The 12,967-nt window shown below is 35.8% G+C and overlaps 1 protein-coding gene across 5 annotated transcripts in view; it reads right to left on the minus strand.

Annotated features, from left to right (window-relative positions):
- The window catches only part of PROS1 (protein S), a 74,292-nt gene that overhangs the window by 18,036 nt on the left and 43,289 nt on the right, over window positions 1-12,967 (minus strand). For all 5 annotated transcript variants that reach the window (XM_042999112.1, XM_042999113.1, XM_042999110.1 and 2 more), the window contains exons 7-10: window positions 10,941-11,066; window positions 8,283-8,404; window positions 5,519-5,634; window positions 2,275-2,464 (exon numbers count right to left, since the gene is read on the minus strand). In XM_042999112.1, coding sequence (XP_042855046.1) covers window positions 2,275-2,464; window positions 5,519-5,634; window positions 8,283-8,404; window positions 10,941-11,066 — 554 coding nt within the window. The remainder of the gene's footprint in view (window positions 1-2,274; window positions 2,465-5,518; window positions 5,635-8,282; window positions 8,405-10,940; window positions 11,067-12,967) is intronic.

Genomic DNA, 12,967 nt, shown 5'->3' on the forward strand with positions numbered 1-12,967 from the left:
AAAATGTATCTAAATTCTCCTCCAAACAGCTGACATTTTCAATTTGTATCAATTGATCAGAAAAATTCTGTTTGCTCTCTTTTGCTGAAAAAGTAATTTTAGTGATTTTTAGATAGGAGATGTGGGGACACGAGGCAATAAAATGTATTCTTCAGGAGTGCCTGGGTGGCTCAGTCGGTTAAGTGTCCGACTTTGGCTCAAGTCATGATCTCATGGTCCATGAGTTCAAGCCCCCACTTCGAGCTCTGCACTGACTGTGCGGGGTATGCTTGCCTTTCTGTCTTCCTCTTTCTGTGCCCCTCCCCTGCTCAAGCTTGCCATCTCAAAATAAATAAATAAACTTAAAAAAATGGGACGCCTGGGTGCCTCAGTCGGTTGAGCGTCCAACTTTGGCTCAGGTCATGATCTCACGGTTTGTGAATTCGAGCCCCACGTCAGGCTTTACTGACAGCTCAGGGTCTGGAGCCTGCTTTGGATTCTGTGTCTCCCTCTCTGTCTCTGCCCCTCCCCCACTTGTGTGTGTGCGCGCGTGCGCTCTGTCTCTCTCGCAAAAATAAACATTAAATACTTTTTTTAAAAAACTTAAAAATGTATTCTCTAGGACAGTGGAGGAATAGCTGTATGAGCCAAGTATTCTACGTATAGATGCAGTAGGAAAGATGTAGCGGCAAAGCTACGCTAATGAGAGCATTTGGAGAAGCCAGAAAATTTTAGTGATTTCTCTGACAGTTGCATCTGATCATGCGCAGACACTGTTTGGTCAAGAGTCAAGAGCCCCGGGGCACCTGGGCGGCTCAGTTGGTTAAGCATCCAACTCTTTGTTTTGGCTCAAGTCGTGATCTCACGGTTGTTGGGTTTGAGCCCCACATCAGGCTCTCCACTGACAGTGTAGAGCCTGCTTGGGATTCTCTCTTACTCTCTCTCTACCCCTCCCTGACTACCCGCTGTCCCTGTCTCCCTCAAAATAAAATAAATACACTTAAAAAAAGTGTATTTAAGAGTCCAGAGCCCCAAATCTATGGCTATCAAAGGACAGATAGCCCCATTTTTGGTAAACCATATCTGTGCGCAACTGTACCTTATTTGCTACCTGTACTGTAATGATTTCACATTATATTGTATTAGTTCATAAGGCATCACCTGTTAAATTGTGAGGTGCCAAGTAAGCTCAAGAGCAAGGAAAATCTCTTGCCATAGCTCTAGTGCCTTGAACTCAGGAACTTAGCATTTTCATCAATTCTTTGTTTTAAGTTGATTTATTTTGAGAGAGAAAGAGACAGACAGCACATGTGAACATGAGTGGCGGAGGGCCAGGGAGGGAGAGAGAGAGAATCCCAAGCCGACCCCGCACCAACAGCACAGGGCCGGATGCAGGGTGGAACTCACAAACCGTGAGATCAATGACCTGAACCAAAATCAAGAGTCAGATGCTTAACCGACTGAGCCACCCAGGAGCCCCAGGCACTTAACATTTTAGAAGTGCTCACTAAAGGCTTAGTTAATATTTGAGTGCACGAGTGGGTAAATAAAGAAATGAAATAATGTAGTGATGATGTCACATGTCTTTTCAATATAGACCTCTTGCCAGATCCCACAGGCATATAAAGTGTCTCTTTTGGGTACCACGTTCTAAGGTGAAGCTGATTTCTCAGTTAGAACCTGCTGAAAACAGCAATGACTCTTGCAGAAAAGAGTTCTCCCCATTATAGATGAAAGTATTCCCTTCACGAAAACTTCCATTTTAGGCTCACTTTTAGTGATTATCTAAAAGAGCACTGTAATTGGTACTGGCTGGTATATACTCTCTATACAAATTGGTTCCTTATCTATATGCTAATATTTGAAATTGAATTAATTACTATATGTACTAGTCTTTCGATGTGTATTTCTATGTTACTATTGCATTTCTCTTTCATTTAAAAAATATTGGTGGCTATTCAGTATTTTTGTCCTTGATCAGTAGTATCTTTGCATAAACTGTTATGCCCGCTAATAACCTATAGGAGAGACATCAATAAGTCATTAAAAAAGGTAAAAAGTTATAGAGTAGTTTAAGCAAATAACTGAAAACAATGTTACAAAAATCCTAAATATATTCTGTGACATTATCATTTCTCAGACTATTTCAAGGATTTACAGCGTATGTAGTATACTTCATATAACATCAAATAAATCCAACTCCATTTTGATTTGGTATCACCATAGAAATAAATTATTAATGATGTTAAACTGTGTTAAAGTAGAGATATTCTTTCTAAAATCTATAAAACATACCGTATTCCATAAACCATTATTAATAACTTTGCCTCCAGTTGTGATTTTGGTTGCATATTCATTCTTAAACTGAATTTCAATCTTTCCATCACGAAGAGCAATCAGGAACCAACATGAGTGGTCAAGAGATTCTGCGTACAGGATAACACCTTCTGAATCATAGGTCCGGAAATCAAATTCAGCTGAAAATCTATACAATGGGCAAAGAGAGAGCCTTAATAGAGAAATAGGGAATGCTTAATGCATTATTCTTTTTCTCTTATACTAGAAACAGTAATATGTTGAAAGAGTCAAGTATTTCTTTCTTTCCTGGAATTAGTAAAAAAGTAGAGCATGATTAGACTGTTCATGTGTTATCTCTGGCTCTGTGTATGCTCAAAATCAAGGTATTATATTTTCTTTCGTATTCTTGGAGACTTTTTCTCCAGTGAACAGATGCTTTGGTACTTTTTCATCTTTTTTTGGCATTTGTTTTGAAGGTACTCTTGTAAATGCTGGAATTCATACATATGTACAAAATATTAGATATATTGTATCTCTCCTGGAGCTTTTTATACACTATATAATCTGATGTTAAGATTCCTTTTTTTTTTTTTTTTTTTTTTTGGCTGTATCCTTGATTAGTAAAAGATGTTACCATCTCATGATTGGTTTATACATCAAAAGGCCTGTTTTCCCTGTGACTTCATATATGTCAGGAAGGAATCACTCACAGAGATATACAAAACAGCATCTGGATGACTGCAAACATAATTAAGTCTTTGTGTGCGGTAAGAAAAGTAAAGTAAAAAACTCTAAGATAGATCTGTTAGCTTGATTTAAAAACGTTCTCCAAAGCTTTAATTGTATAAATCACTACACTAGAGCACATGGAAGGAGACCTGAAAAGATATAGTCTAGTCATATGTTTGGGGGTACCTGAGTTTGGGTAATGTCTGTTGCTATTAAGACACTGAGTATATATGTAGCTATTACAGGGGAGGAAATATCTTAGAAATGCTGGGTTAAAAACTAACATGTATCCGGGCCCCTGGGCAGCTCAGTCAATTAAGCGTCCGACTCTTGATTTTGGTTCAGGTCATAATCTCACATTTTGTGAGTTTGAGCCCCATATCGGGCTCCACGCTGACAGTGCAGAGCCTGATTGGGATTCTTTCTCTCCCCCTCTTTCCTTGCCCCTCCCATGCTTTCCCTCTCCCTCTCTCTCTCTCAAAATAAATAAATAAATTTTAAGAAAAAATAACATGTATTGATTAGTGCCCTATGACACTGTAATGAAAATTAGCATTAACATTTCCAAGAAACCATCAAATCAAAATGATTGAAAAAAGACAAACAGGGAATAGAAAAAAATAGTTGTATAACTGTTAGTCACTTGAATTAAATTAAAATAAAGGTGATTTAAGTTAAAAAAAAAAGTCAGGACTTCAGATAATTTGCAAGAAAGGCAAGAAAGAATCCCCATAGAGGCACTATATGCAATGGGGAACAGACTTAACTTCAAATAGAACAAAGAAAGGCTGATGAAATAAATGTTTTAATCTTTAGAATTCCAAAGAAATATTTTAAAGAGGTTATGTGGAGGGAAGTATGTTGGACAGATAACAATGTAGTAGGGATTTACTGAACTAAGATTATTTTGTTTATTTACTTTTGCTTAGGATAAGGACCTCTATTCTCTTTCATAATCATCACATTTTGCTGATGTGAAGCAGGTATTATCTTGTCAAAACCCAAATCTGCGTATGCTCAGGATCTTCCAGAAGTTGATCCTCTTAGGGAGATAATTTCCTTCTCTTTGCAAAATCATGCTACACCAGTAACACAAAGAGTTGTGTTCTACATTCTTTCTGTCTGGAATACATCAGCATACCCCGGGGAACAATTCATTCTTTCTCTGAAGTTTTGTAGAATGAAAAAGAAGAGTGAATTTGTTAACTTTAGGGTGGGATAAGTATTTGATCATTGGAGACTGAGCTGAAGGAATTTGCAAAAAAAAAAAAAAAAAAAAAAAGGAAAAAAGCCACAACAAAGCACTAGTTATTCTTTGTGTTGGTTACCAGGTGGCAGTTTATAAACAGTTCATCAAGTTGTATATTTAAGATACGTGTTTATTTCTATACACACATACATATTAAACTTCAATAAAAAAGTTTAAACTATATAAATAAAGGACAAATAAATACTGGAAAAAATAATAATTTGGCTTATGTTATTCCGTGTTACAGCCCAAGCTATTGTGAATTGTCAGAAATGAATCCTCCTGATAGTGACTAAAGGTATGCAATAATTAACCTTTTTCTCTCTCATTCTCATTATTATCTTAGCAAGGAAATGTTGTCTCCAGTCTATGTCACTAGATGACATTATTTGCTCTGAGATATTAAAGGGGAAAACCAAGTCTTGGTAGATAAAAGAGTGTTGAAGGAGCACAATTGCATTAGTGAATTTTAGAATAATGTTCCTTAAGGATACAATTTCTATGAATTTAGGTGAATTATTTAATGAATAATCATTCATGTATCTAATGAATTAAATTGTACATATGCATGCTTATCTAATTAAAATATTTTAAAATATGGATTCTGTAATCAGTCTTAAATACATTCCCTTTCTATTATTACAACAAAATTCTAATTTCCTTTTTTCTAGTTTCAATCATATATGACTCTTAGAAAATTTGATAATTAAAGGAGAATCATGACTCTAAATCATCAACAACTATTCTTTCCCTAGACACAACCTAACTACAGGAATAGCAGATAAGCTACTCAATCAACTAAAATCATGTGATGTGTTTCTTTAAAATACCACTTACACAATCTTATGAATTTTCCTTAGTAATTATGAATACAGCTATATTCTGAAAGCAATACTTCCAGCATTTTCTTTTTACTTAGCTTTTATAACATGTATAAAGAAGAATGAAAATTTGACAAATATATTAAATTTACTTTCCCAACTTCTTAGTAAATCTGTATTCACTAGAAATGGAAGAAGGATGGATTAAGGTACAATGATCATTGGGGAAGGTCAGCCTAGAATGACCCAAATGATTTTAGCATGAAAATTACATGTGTGAAGGGGTGAATTAATGTTAGGGTTCCCTAAATTATCTGATTGATAATATATCTAAATTATCTAATTGGGAGTGCAATTTCATACATTTCAAACCTTTTTGGTCACTTTTCTTCTGTCCTTACCTGCTTACCTCTAGAGATCATCACTGACATTAGTACCTCACCTGGTGATTTCCGGCAAACGAAATTTTAAATATAAAACCACCCCTATGAACTGCTCTGCTAAGTAAAGTAATTCATAATTTTTGTCAAGGTTCAAGGGAAGGCACACTGGAACAGCCTGGAGAAAAGGAAACAAAGCACATAAAAAAATGCATAGATTATTGCTTGCTGTTTGTGTCAGGTTATACATTCTTTCTCTGGTTCCTAGTGATCTTGTCAAATGTATTCTTTGGGATACATTAAATAAAGAACACCCTTGGTAATAAAGCAACAGCTTTTACTTCCTTATATAGTCCATAAGTAAAACCTCCCAGAACACATGTTTTAAAGTCTTGTTCAATGTGTGTGGCTTTATATTTTTGTCCTTAATATTTCCTTTGCAAATCTCAGCCCAAAACACAACCTTTTCCTTCCAGTAACAACATGTATCCCCTTAACTAACTGCAGTTCTGATGCTTTCAAAGAATTACATCGGAAGAAAAAAAAAAAACTGGAGTCAGAAATCATGGAAGAATTAATATACCAATAAGTAGCATCTCATACACTCATTCATTTATTAAGAAAAAATTTTCTGAGCAAAAATATACTATCTAGACAGTGAAGCTGAAGTAGGGAAGTTGAAGGAAATCCATTTTAGAAAGGCTCCATTTCTGCTGTCTTCTTGCCAGGCCCTATTTACTCATGTTCTCTATTTCACTTTGAGTCTATATAGAAACCAAAGAAGCCATATTCCCACTCCAGGGGGGAAACAAGAAAGTTGATCATTTTCTGAGTTTTGTCCTAGGGCCCCCAAACACCTGATAACATCTAAGAAGAACCAGATCCCAAACATGTTGCAGGACATTAGCCTCGAATAAACCCCAGCTGATGCTGGCATCAACACCCCCTACCTTCTATGATTATAAAATAACAACTATTATCCACCACCACTTGCCTTTGATTGGACCCTACCTAGATTCCTGAAGGAACATGTATCCTGGACCCTTTCCAATATAAACCCCTAACCCTAAACAACGAAGAGACTCATTCTCTTTTCCTTTCTGTGTCCCCCAGACACTCTGTCTGCTATACTCTGTTATTCATGCTATTCAATAAACTCTGCTTTCACTTTCTCCAGTTTGCATTTGATTTCTACACTTTGCAAAGCCAAGGGACCTCTTGGATCATCCCGTGGGGACACCCCGCCCCACCTCAACCCAGGTTCTTGGACTCAGCCTGACAGCATCAAAGAGAATGCCTAGAAAACCTAGATAGGATAAATACAAGCAAATAGATTGTGTTAGTCTCCAAGGAATTTACAAAAAAGTGATTCAGAGTCATTAAATTTAATATCAAGTATTTTTTTCCTAAGAGTAACACCAAACATTAAAATGGAAAGATTTTGGGGTGCCTGGGTGGCTCAACTGGTTAAGCGTCCAACTTCAGCTCAGGTCACGATCTCACAGCTTGTGAGTTGGACCCCTGCATCAGCCCCCTTCCTGACAGCTCAGAGCCTGGAGCCTGCTTCAGATTCTGTGTCACCCTCTCTCTCTGCTCCTCTCCCCCTCATGCTCTGTCTCTCTCGGTCTCTCAAAAATAAATAAACATGCAAAAAATAAAAAAAAGAATAGAATGGAAAGATTTTTAGGGGTAAGTTTTCAGGCATACATACAGGGATGTTCTGGGGGAACTGTGCACACGGCACGGAAACAACATCTCATCTCCTCTTAGAACTTTAACAAACCTATTCTAAGGAAGATGGTGATGTGTAACTACTATGAATACTAAAATAATAAAAGGTTAAATTACAAAATAGACATTCAGCGGCATGGAATTCCATTCAATAAAATCAAAGTTACTACATAGATATAGTATAATCTCACCTTCCCTGTCTTTACCAAGGAGGTAGCATATATTGAATGTTTCATTCTTGGACATAGACAGTTTTATCTTGGTAACAGATACAGAGGTTTGTGTATATACATGATTAAATCATTATTGAGGTGGGGTTTTTTGTTTTTTTGCTTTTTGTTTTTTTTTCTTACTGTCTGCTTCATGATCATATAACATTTTACCTTCACTTATGAAAAGAAATGCCGGAGTTGGACCAAGAATCACTAACACATGATCCTTAGTTAGGGGGAGAAAAGCTTCAGATGTTGACCTATTTATTTCAGTGAAGGAAAAGCTACCCCCAACATTCAATTCCTGGATCAATAATGAATTAAATCCAAGTAACTAAAAGCAAGTTTGAGACATACAGATTAACAAAATCAACCTCTCTGAATTTTGATGTACTTAAACCTCACTGAATCCTATCCTGACAGTTATTTCCACCTGAGATTTTATGAGCCCTCTTGCAAGTACCAACATGACAAAATGTGATCAGACTCGTCAAGAGTGGGATAAAGTATATGTAGGAAAATGTTTCCGCTAAGTTTCTACATAAGATTTTTTTCCTCACAAAGAGAAGTATGAACCTCAGCTTGTCTTAATTTTTTAAATAAACATACACATTGGATTTTGTAAACGTATAGGCTATACAGATGAGTGCTCTCTGAACTATGACCTTGCAGCCTTTTTCAAACCTAGTCACTAATTATCCCCAATATTTATGGCTTACATGACCAAAATTAGTAAATAGGCTGTGACTCTGAGCCTGCTAGATCTCTAGCAATTATTATAGAATATCTGTATTTCCCCGACTTACCTCAGCTACATGGAAATAAGTACCCAGTTCTCTCATTTTAGAAAAGAGACGGGAAGTTTAACGTTGCAAAATGTTACCTCACAACTCTTGTGATCTTGGGCAAGTTTGAATCCTTTTTTCCCATCACAATAACAAGAGTAACCTCCAGGGTAATTGACACAAAGTTGAGCACACATGTTCTCAGAGCATTCATCCACATCTGGGGTAAAAGAGAACATAAATCTTAATATCTTCTACATGTTCAATCCAAGAGGAGTATTCTGATTTTAGTGTAAGATAATCAGTGATAATAGATTCTTTAGTGAAAGGAATCTCTGTGACATGAAATCACATTTCAACACTTGGCAGAAATTTAAATGAGTTACAAGCGTAATGCCTATCTATTTATACACCTAAAGCAACAAATGTAATGTATAACTTTCAGCAATAAATAATTAGTAAAAATATAACAACTACACTAATTTTCCAATTTTTGAATTTGAGGGAAAAAAGACTAAGAGTCTCAGGATAACTATCATTTCTTACTAAATAAATTCCATTAAGACTGCTTCACCATTCTTTTCTTGAAAGAAAAGAAAGGGAAGGGTAAGGAAGGGAGAAGAGAGGAAGGGGAGGAGGAGCAGGTAGTGAAGAGAGGGGAAGGGGGAAAAGATCCCTTTTAACTGAAGGTTAATGTAATCGGGTATTAAATAATATCGAGATCATTTGACTTCCCATAATGCAGTGATTAATGGTGGCAATATATTTAAGGTTATATCTTTATTTCTTACCAATTAAAAAAGAAAAACACACCTCACGGTACTATAATCTCCCATACCGTGAAATCTTTGATATGGCCCTGTCCTCACTCCATATTTTGAGAAAGTCATTCTTGGAAAGTTGTAATGATATGCTTCATCTAAAGTCCACTTCAGAGCTACATAGGATCCTTGCTATTTTCAATGAATGAACCCTGCAATCTTTGAAAGTTCCCAAGTACATAAACGCATATATTCATGGCATATAAATTCCCCCATAAAATGCCTCAACATACAACTCCAAAATTAGTGATCCCTTAGCATTAAAATTAATTGGCATATAATTCAGTGTGCCTGGGTATCTCAGTCAGCTACGCATCTGACTTCAGCTCAGGTCATTATCTCACGGTTCAGGCTGACAGCTCAGAGCCTGAAGCCTGCTTCGGATTTTGTGTCTCCCTCTCTCCCTCTCTGCCCCTTCCCTGCTTGTGCTCTCTCTCTCTCTCTCTCTCTCTCAAAAATAAATAAACATTAAAAAAAAAAGAACCTATTGCCAAATCCAAAGTAATAAACGATTTACAAAAAAAAATAAATGACATATAAAGTACTTTGAATATTGTACATAGGTACCACACATGCATCTTTTTTTTTTAAAAAAAGTCTGTCATTCTTGAATAAAACTACAGTATACACAATGAAGTTGGCTAATAATAAATCTGAATATTACCACAGTAATTTCTGTCTGGAGTCGTGGGAGAATAGAGATGGTATGTGGAGGGTATAATTTTTGATGAGTGTATGGGAGGTAAAACATCAAAATATCAAGAGAAGCACAGAAAAAAAACCTATTCTGGAATTACTATTGACTTAGGCAAATTAATATAGAGAGGAATTAGATTAAAGGTTATCTCCCAAAAAAGTAGATAGAGACAAAAGGTAGATTAGAGTTTAGGAGAGGAAGGAGGGGAAACTTATTGCTTAATGGTTACAGAGTTCTGTTTGGGATGATGAAAAGTTTTGGAAACAGATAGCCTTGATGGCTCCATAACCATGTGGAAGCAATTAATGCCACTGAATTGTACCCTTAAAAATGGTTAAAAGGGTATCTTATATCATATATACATATATATATATACATTTTTCATAGTGGAGACATATATACATATATATATGCATATATATATACATGCATATATATATGTATATATGTCTCCACTATGAAAAATCACTATTGATTTGATTAGTTTTAATTATGATATTAAGTTTATTTTGAAATTTTACAAAATTTAAAGGAGGATATGAGTCTATTTGCATATATCCATAATAAAAAAAAAAATCCCCCAAACATCTAAGCCTCTGGGGCGCACCTGGCAGTGCGCCTTCAGCCAAATGAAGTAATGAGTCCAAAGGGCTCTCCCAAATGCGCAGGTCCTGACAGTACTAATCAATACTTCTCAAATTTCTAGAGCTCAGTTATCATTTACTTATGATGAGATTTTTCTTTTACACGTATTTAATTATCACAGAACTACGTCATTTCCTATTTGAGAATAAATGACATAATAATACACGCACAGAAAATCATCCAAAAGCTTGGCATACACCTGAAGGTTTCTAACCATCCATGTAACACCTGTGTGATTTTTCAACTTATCTTTCATTTGCTTATGTTTTTCCTTCCAGGTTGAAATGCTTTTCGTCTTTGAATATTATTTAAATGATGTGAATGTATTTTTATCATCCACAGAAGATCTCCAATTCATACACAGCTTTGAGGGCAAACAGACTGCACAACCCCAGACCTAAAGACCATGTGTCTTACATACTGTTATTCTTGAAGGAAGCCAATGACCCCCAAACCGACCAAGCTACATCACGGAGCTTGCCATCGTAGAACATCTGATTGCTAATTCCAAGCAGAACCAGTGTTTCTAATAGGAAAGCAGGACTCAAACCCACCCTCTGTGCCATCAACAATGATAACCACCACAACTCTACCTTCACAAAACTTTAATGTGGGGTTATATCTGTAGCCTTCAGCACATTCACATTCAAAGTCTCCTGGAATGTTCTTGCACACAGCTGTGCCACAAATGTCTGGCTTCATTGAGCATTCATCCACATCTATAAATGAAACCAACAGATTAAAAAAAAATATTTTTTCCCATACCAGAGAATACTAGCAAAGAATGCTTGATTTGTGTTTCCTGGATCTAGTTTAATATATATAATGAGAAAAGAGAGTGGCCTGGGAATAACAAAATTTTAAATCTGTCACCATGTTTTAGTTTACTAAATATGATTTCTTCATACACACATACAGGGAATTTGATGTTTGCTATGTTCTTTATAGTTATGTAAAAGGAGAGGGCTGTAGTTATTTTCTTATCTACCAGGTTACATTACATGAATAAATGGGAGAAAAGATTCACCATATTCTTAATATATACCCCTAAATGCATGTTTTTGAAGTATGTTCTTAAAAGTAGATTCACTCTGTATTATCACAATCATAAAAAATAAAAAAGAGGTGGCTCATCAGTCACTTTTTCCTTTGGAAATATACACTAGCTAAATCTGCATACTATTATTGCTGGCTAAAGTATTCAAGAGTGATTCAAATTTAAAATGGAATTGAGTAAGGTCTCAAAGTATTTATAAAATCCCAATACAAACTTTAGTGCTAAATTAATATCCAGAAATTTCAGACACATTTATTATATTACATGGTAGAGTAGGAAATAAAGTATTGATTGCAGCTAGTCACTAGATAAAAACATCTATGAGAAAAACAAAGCAAGAGACAGAAATAGTTCAATGGAGATGTAATTATTTTGGTGAACTTTTCTCATCTGTAATCTCTGGAGACAGACAAGTTCAGAATAGGAAAAATATTTTCTACTCTAAAAAATTGAGAGTTTAATTTTTTCACAGACTAATAACCAAAATTTCAGATAATACTCTAGCTAAAAAAAAGCATGCACAGAAATAATTGAATCAATTCCTGTGGTAAGGGAATTTTTCTGTATCATGACTGTATCAATGTCAATGTCATAGGTGTGATATTGTACTGTAGTTTTGTAGAATGTTACTATTAAGGGAAACTCAGCAAAGAGTACATGGGATCTCTTTTTATAATTTCTTGCAACTGTATGTGAATCTACAATTACCTCAAATAAAATATTCATTTTTTTAAAAAGAGCTATAAAATCCATATTTTTAAATGAAAGTAGGGGCGCCTGGGTGACTCAGTGGATTGAGCAACCGACTTCAGCTCACGTCATAATCTCATGGTTTATGAGTTCGAACCCTGCATCGGGCTCTGTGCTGACAGCTCAGAGCCTGGAGCCTGCTTTACATTCTGCTCTACCCCTCCCCTGCTCATGCTCTGTCTCTCAAAAATAAATAAACGTTAAAAATAAAATAGTAAAAACATATGACTAAAATTATTTGGTTTCAGGCATATTGCAGAGAATTATTTAAGTCATATGAGTCCAAGTTATAGTACGTTGATTTTATTACTCTACACTGACATCTAATGTCTGATAAAAAGTTTCATTCTTCCATTTTTAGACAATTACTGGCAACTTGATCTCAAGCATATCCACATCTTGGCAAAGGCCTTATTGTAATAGCTATACACATATTCTTCTATCACCTAGTTTACAGATAAAGACTGTAAATCAGGATGCCTGGTTGGATCAGTCAGTTAAGCATCAGACTTCAGCTCAGGTCATGATCTTACGGTCCGGGGGTTCGAGCCCCGCATCAGACTCTGTGCTTGGAGCCTGCTTTGGATTCTGTGCCTACTTCTCTCTCTATCCCTCTCCCACCTCATGCTCCGTCTCTCTCTCTCTCTCTCTCTCTCTCTCTCTCTCAAAAAAAACAAACATTAAAAAAAACAGATTAATAAGAAAAAAATATTTGAAAAAAAGACTGCGTAAATGAAGTATACCAGAACACATGTTCTGGTCATCTGGGACATTCTGTGTGTGAGAACTTCTTGTAATAATTTGTATACATGT

Source organism: Panthera tigris, chromosome C2 (genome assembly GCF_018350195.1).
Source record: "Panthera tigris isolate Pti1 chromosome C2, P.tigris_Pti1_mat1.1, whole genome shotgun sequence".
NCBI lineage: Eukaryota > Metazoa > Chordata > Mammalia > Carnivora > Felidae > Panthera > Panthera tigris.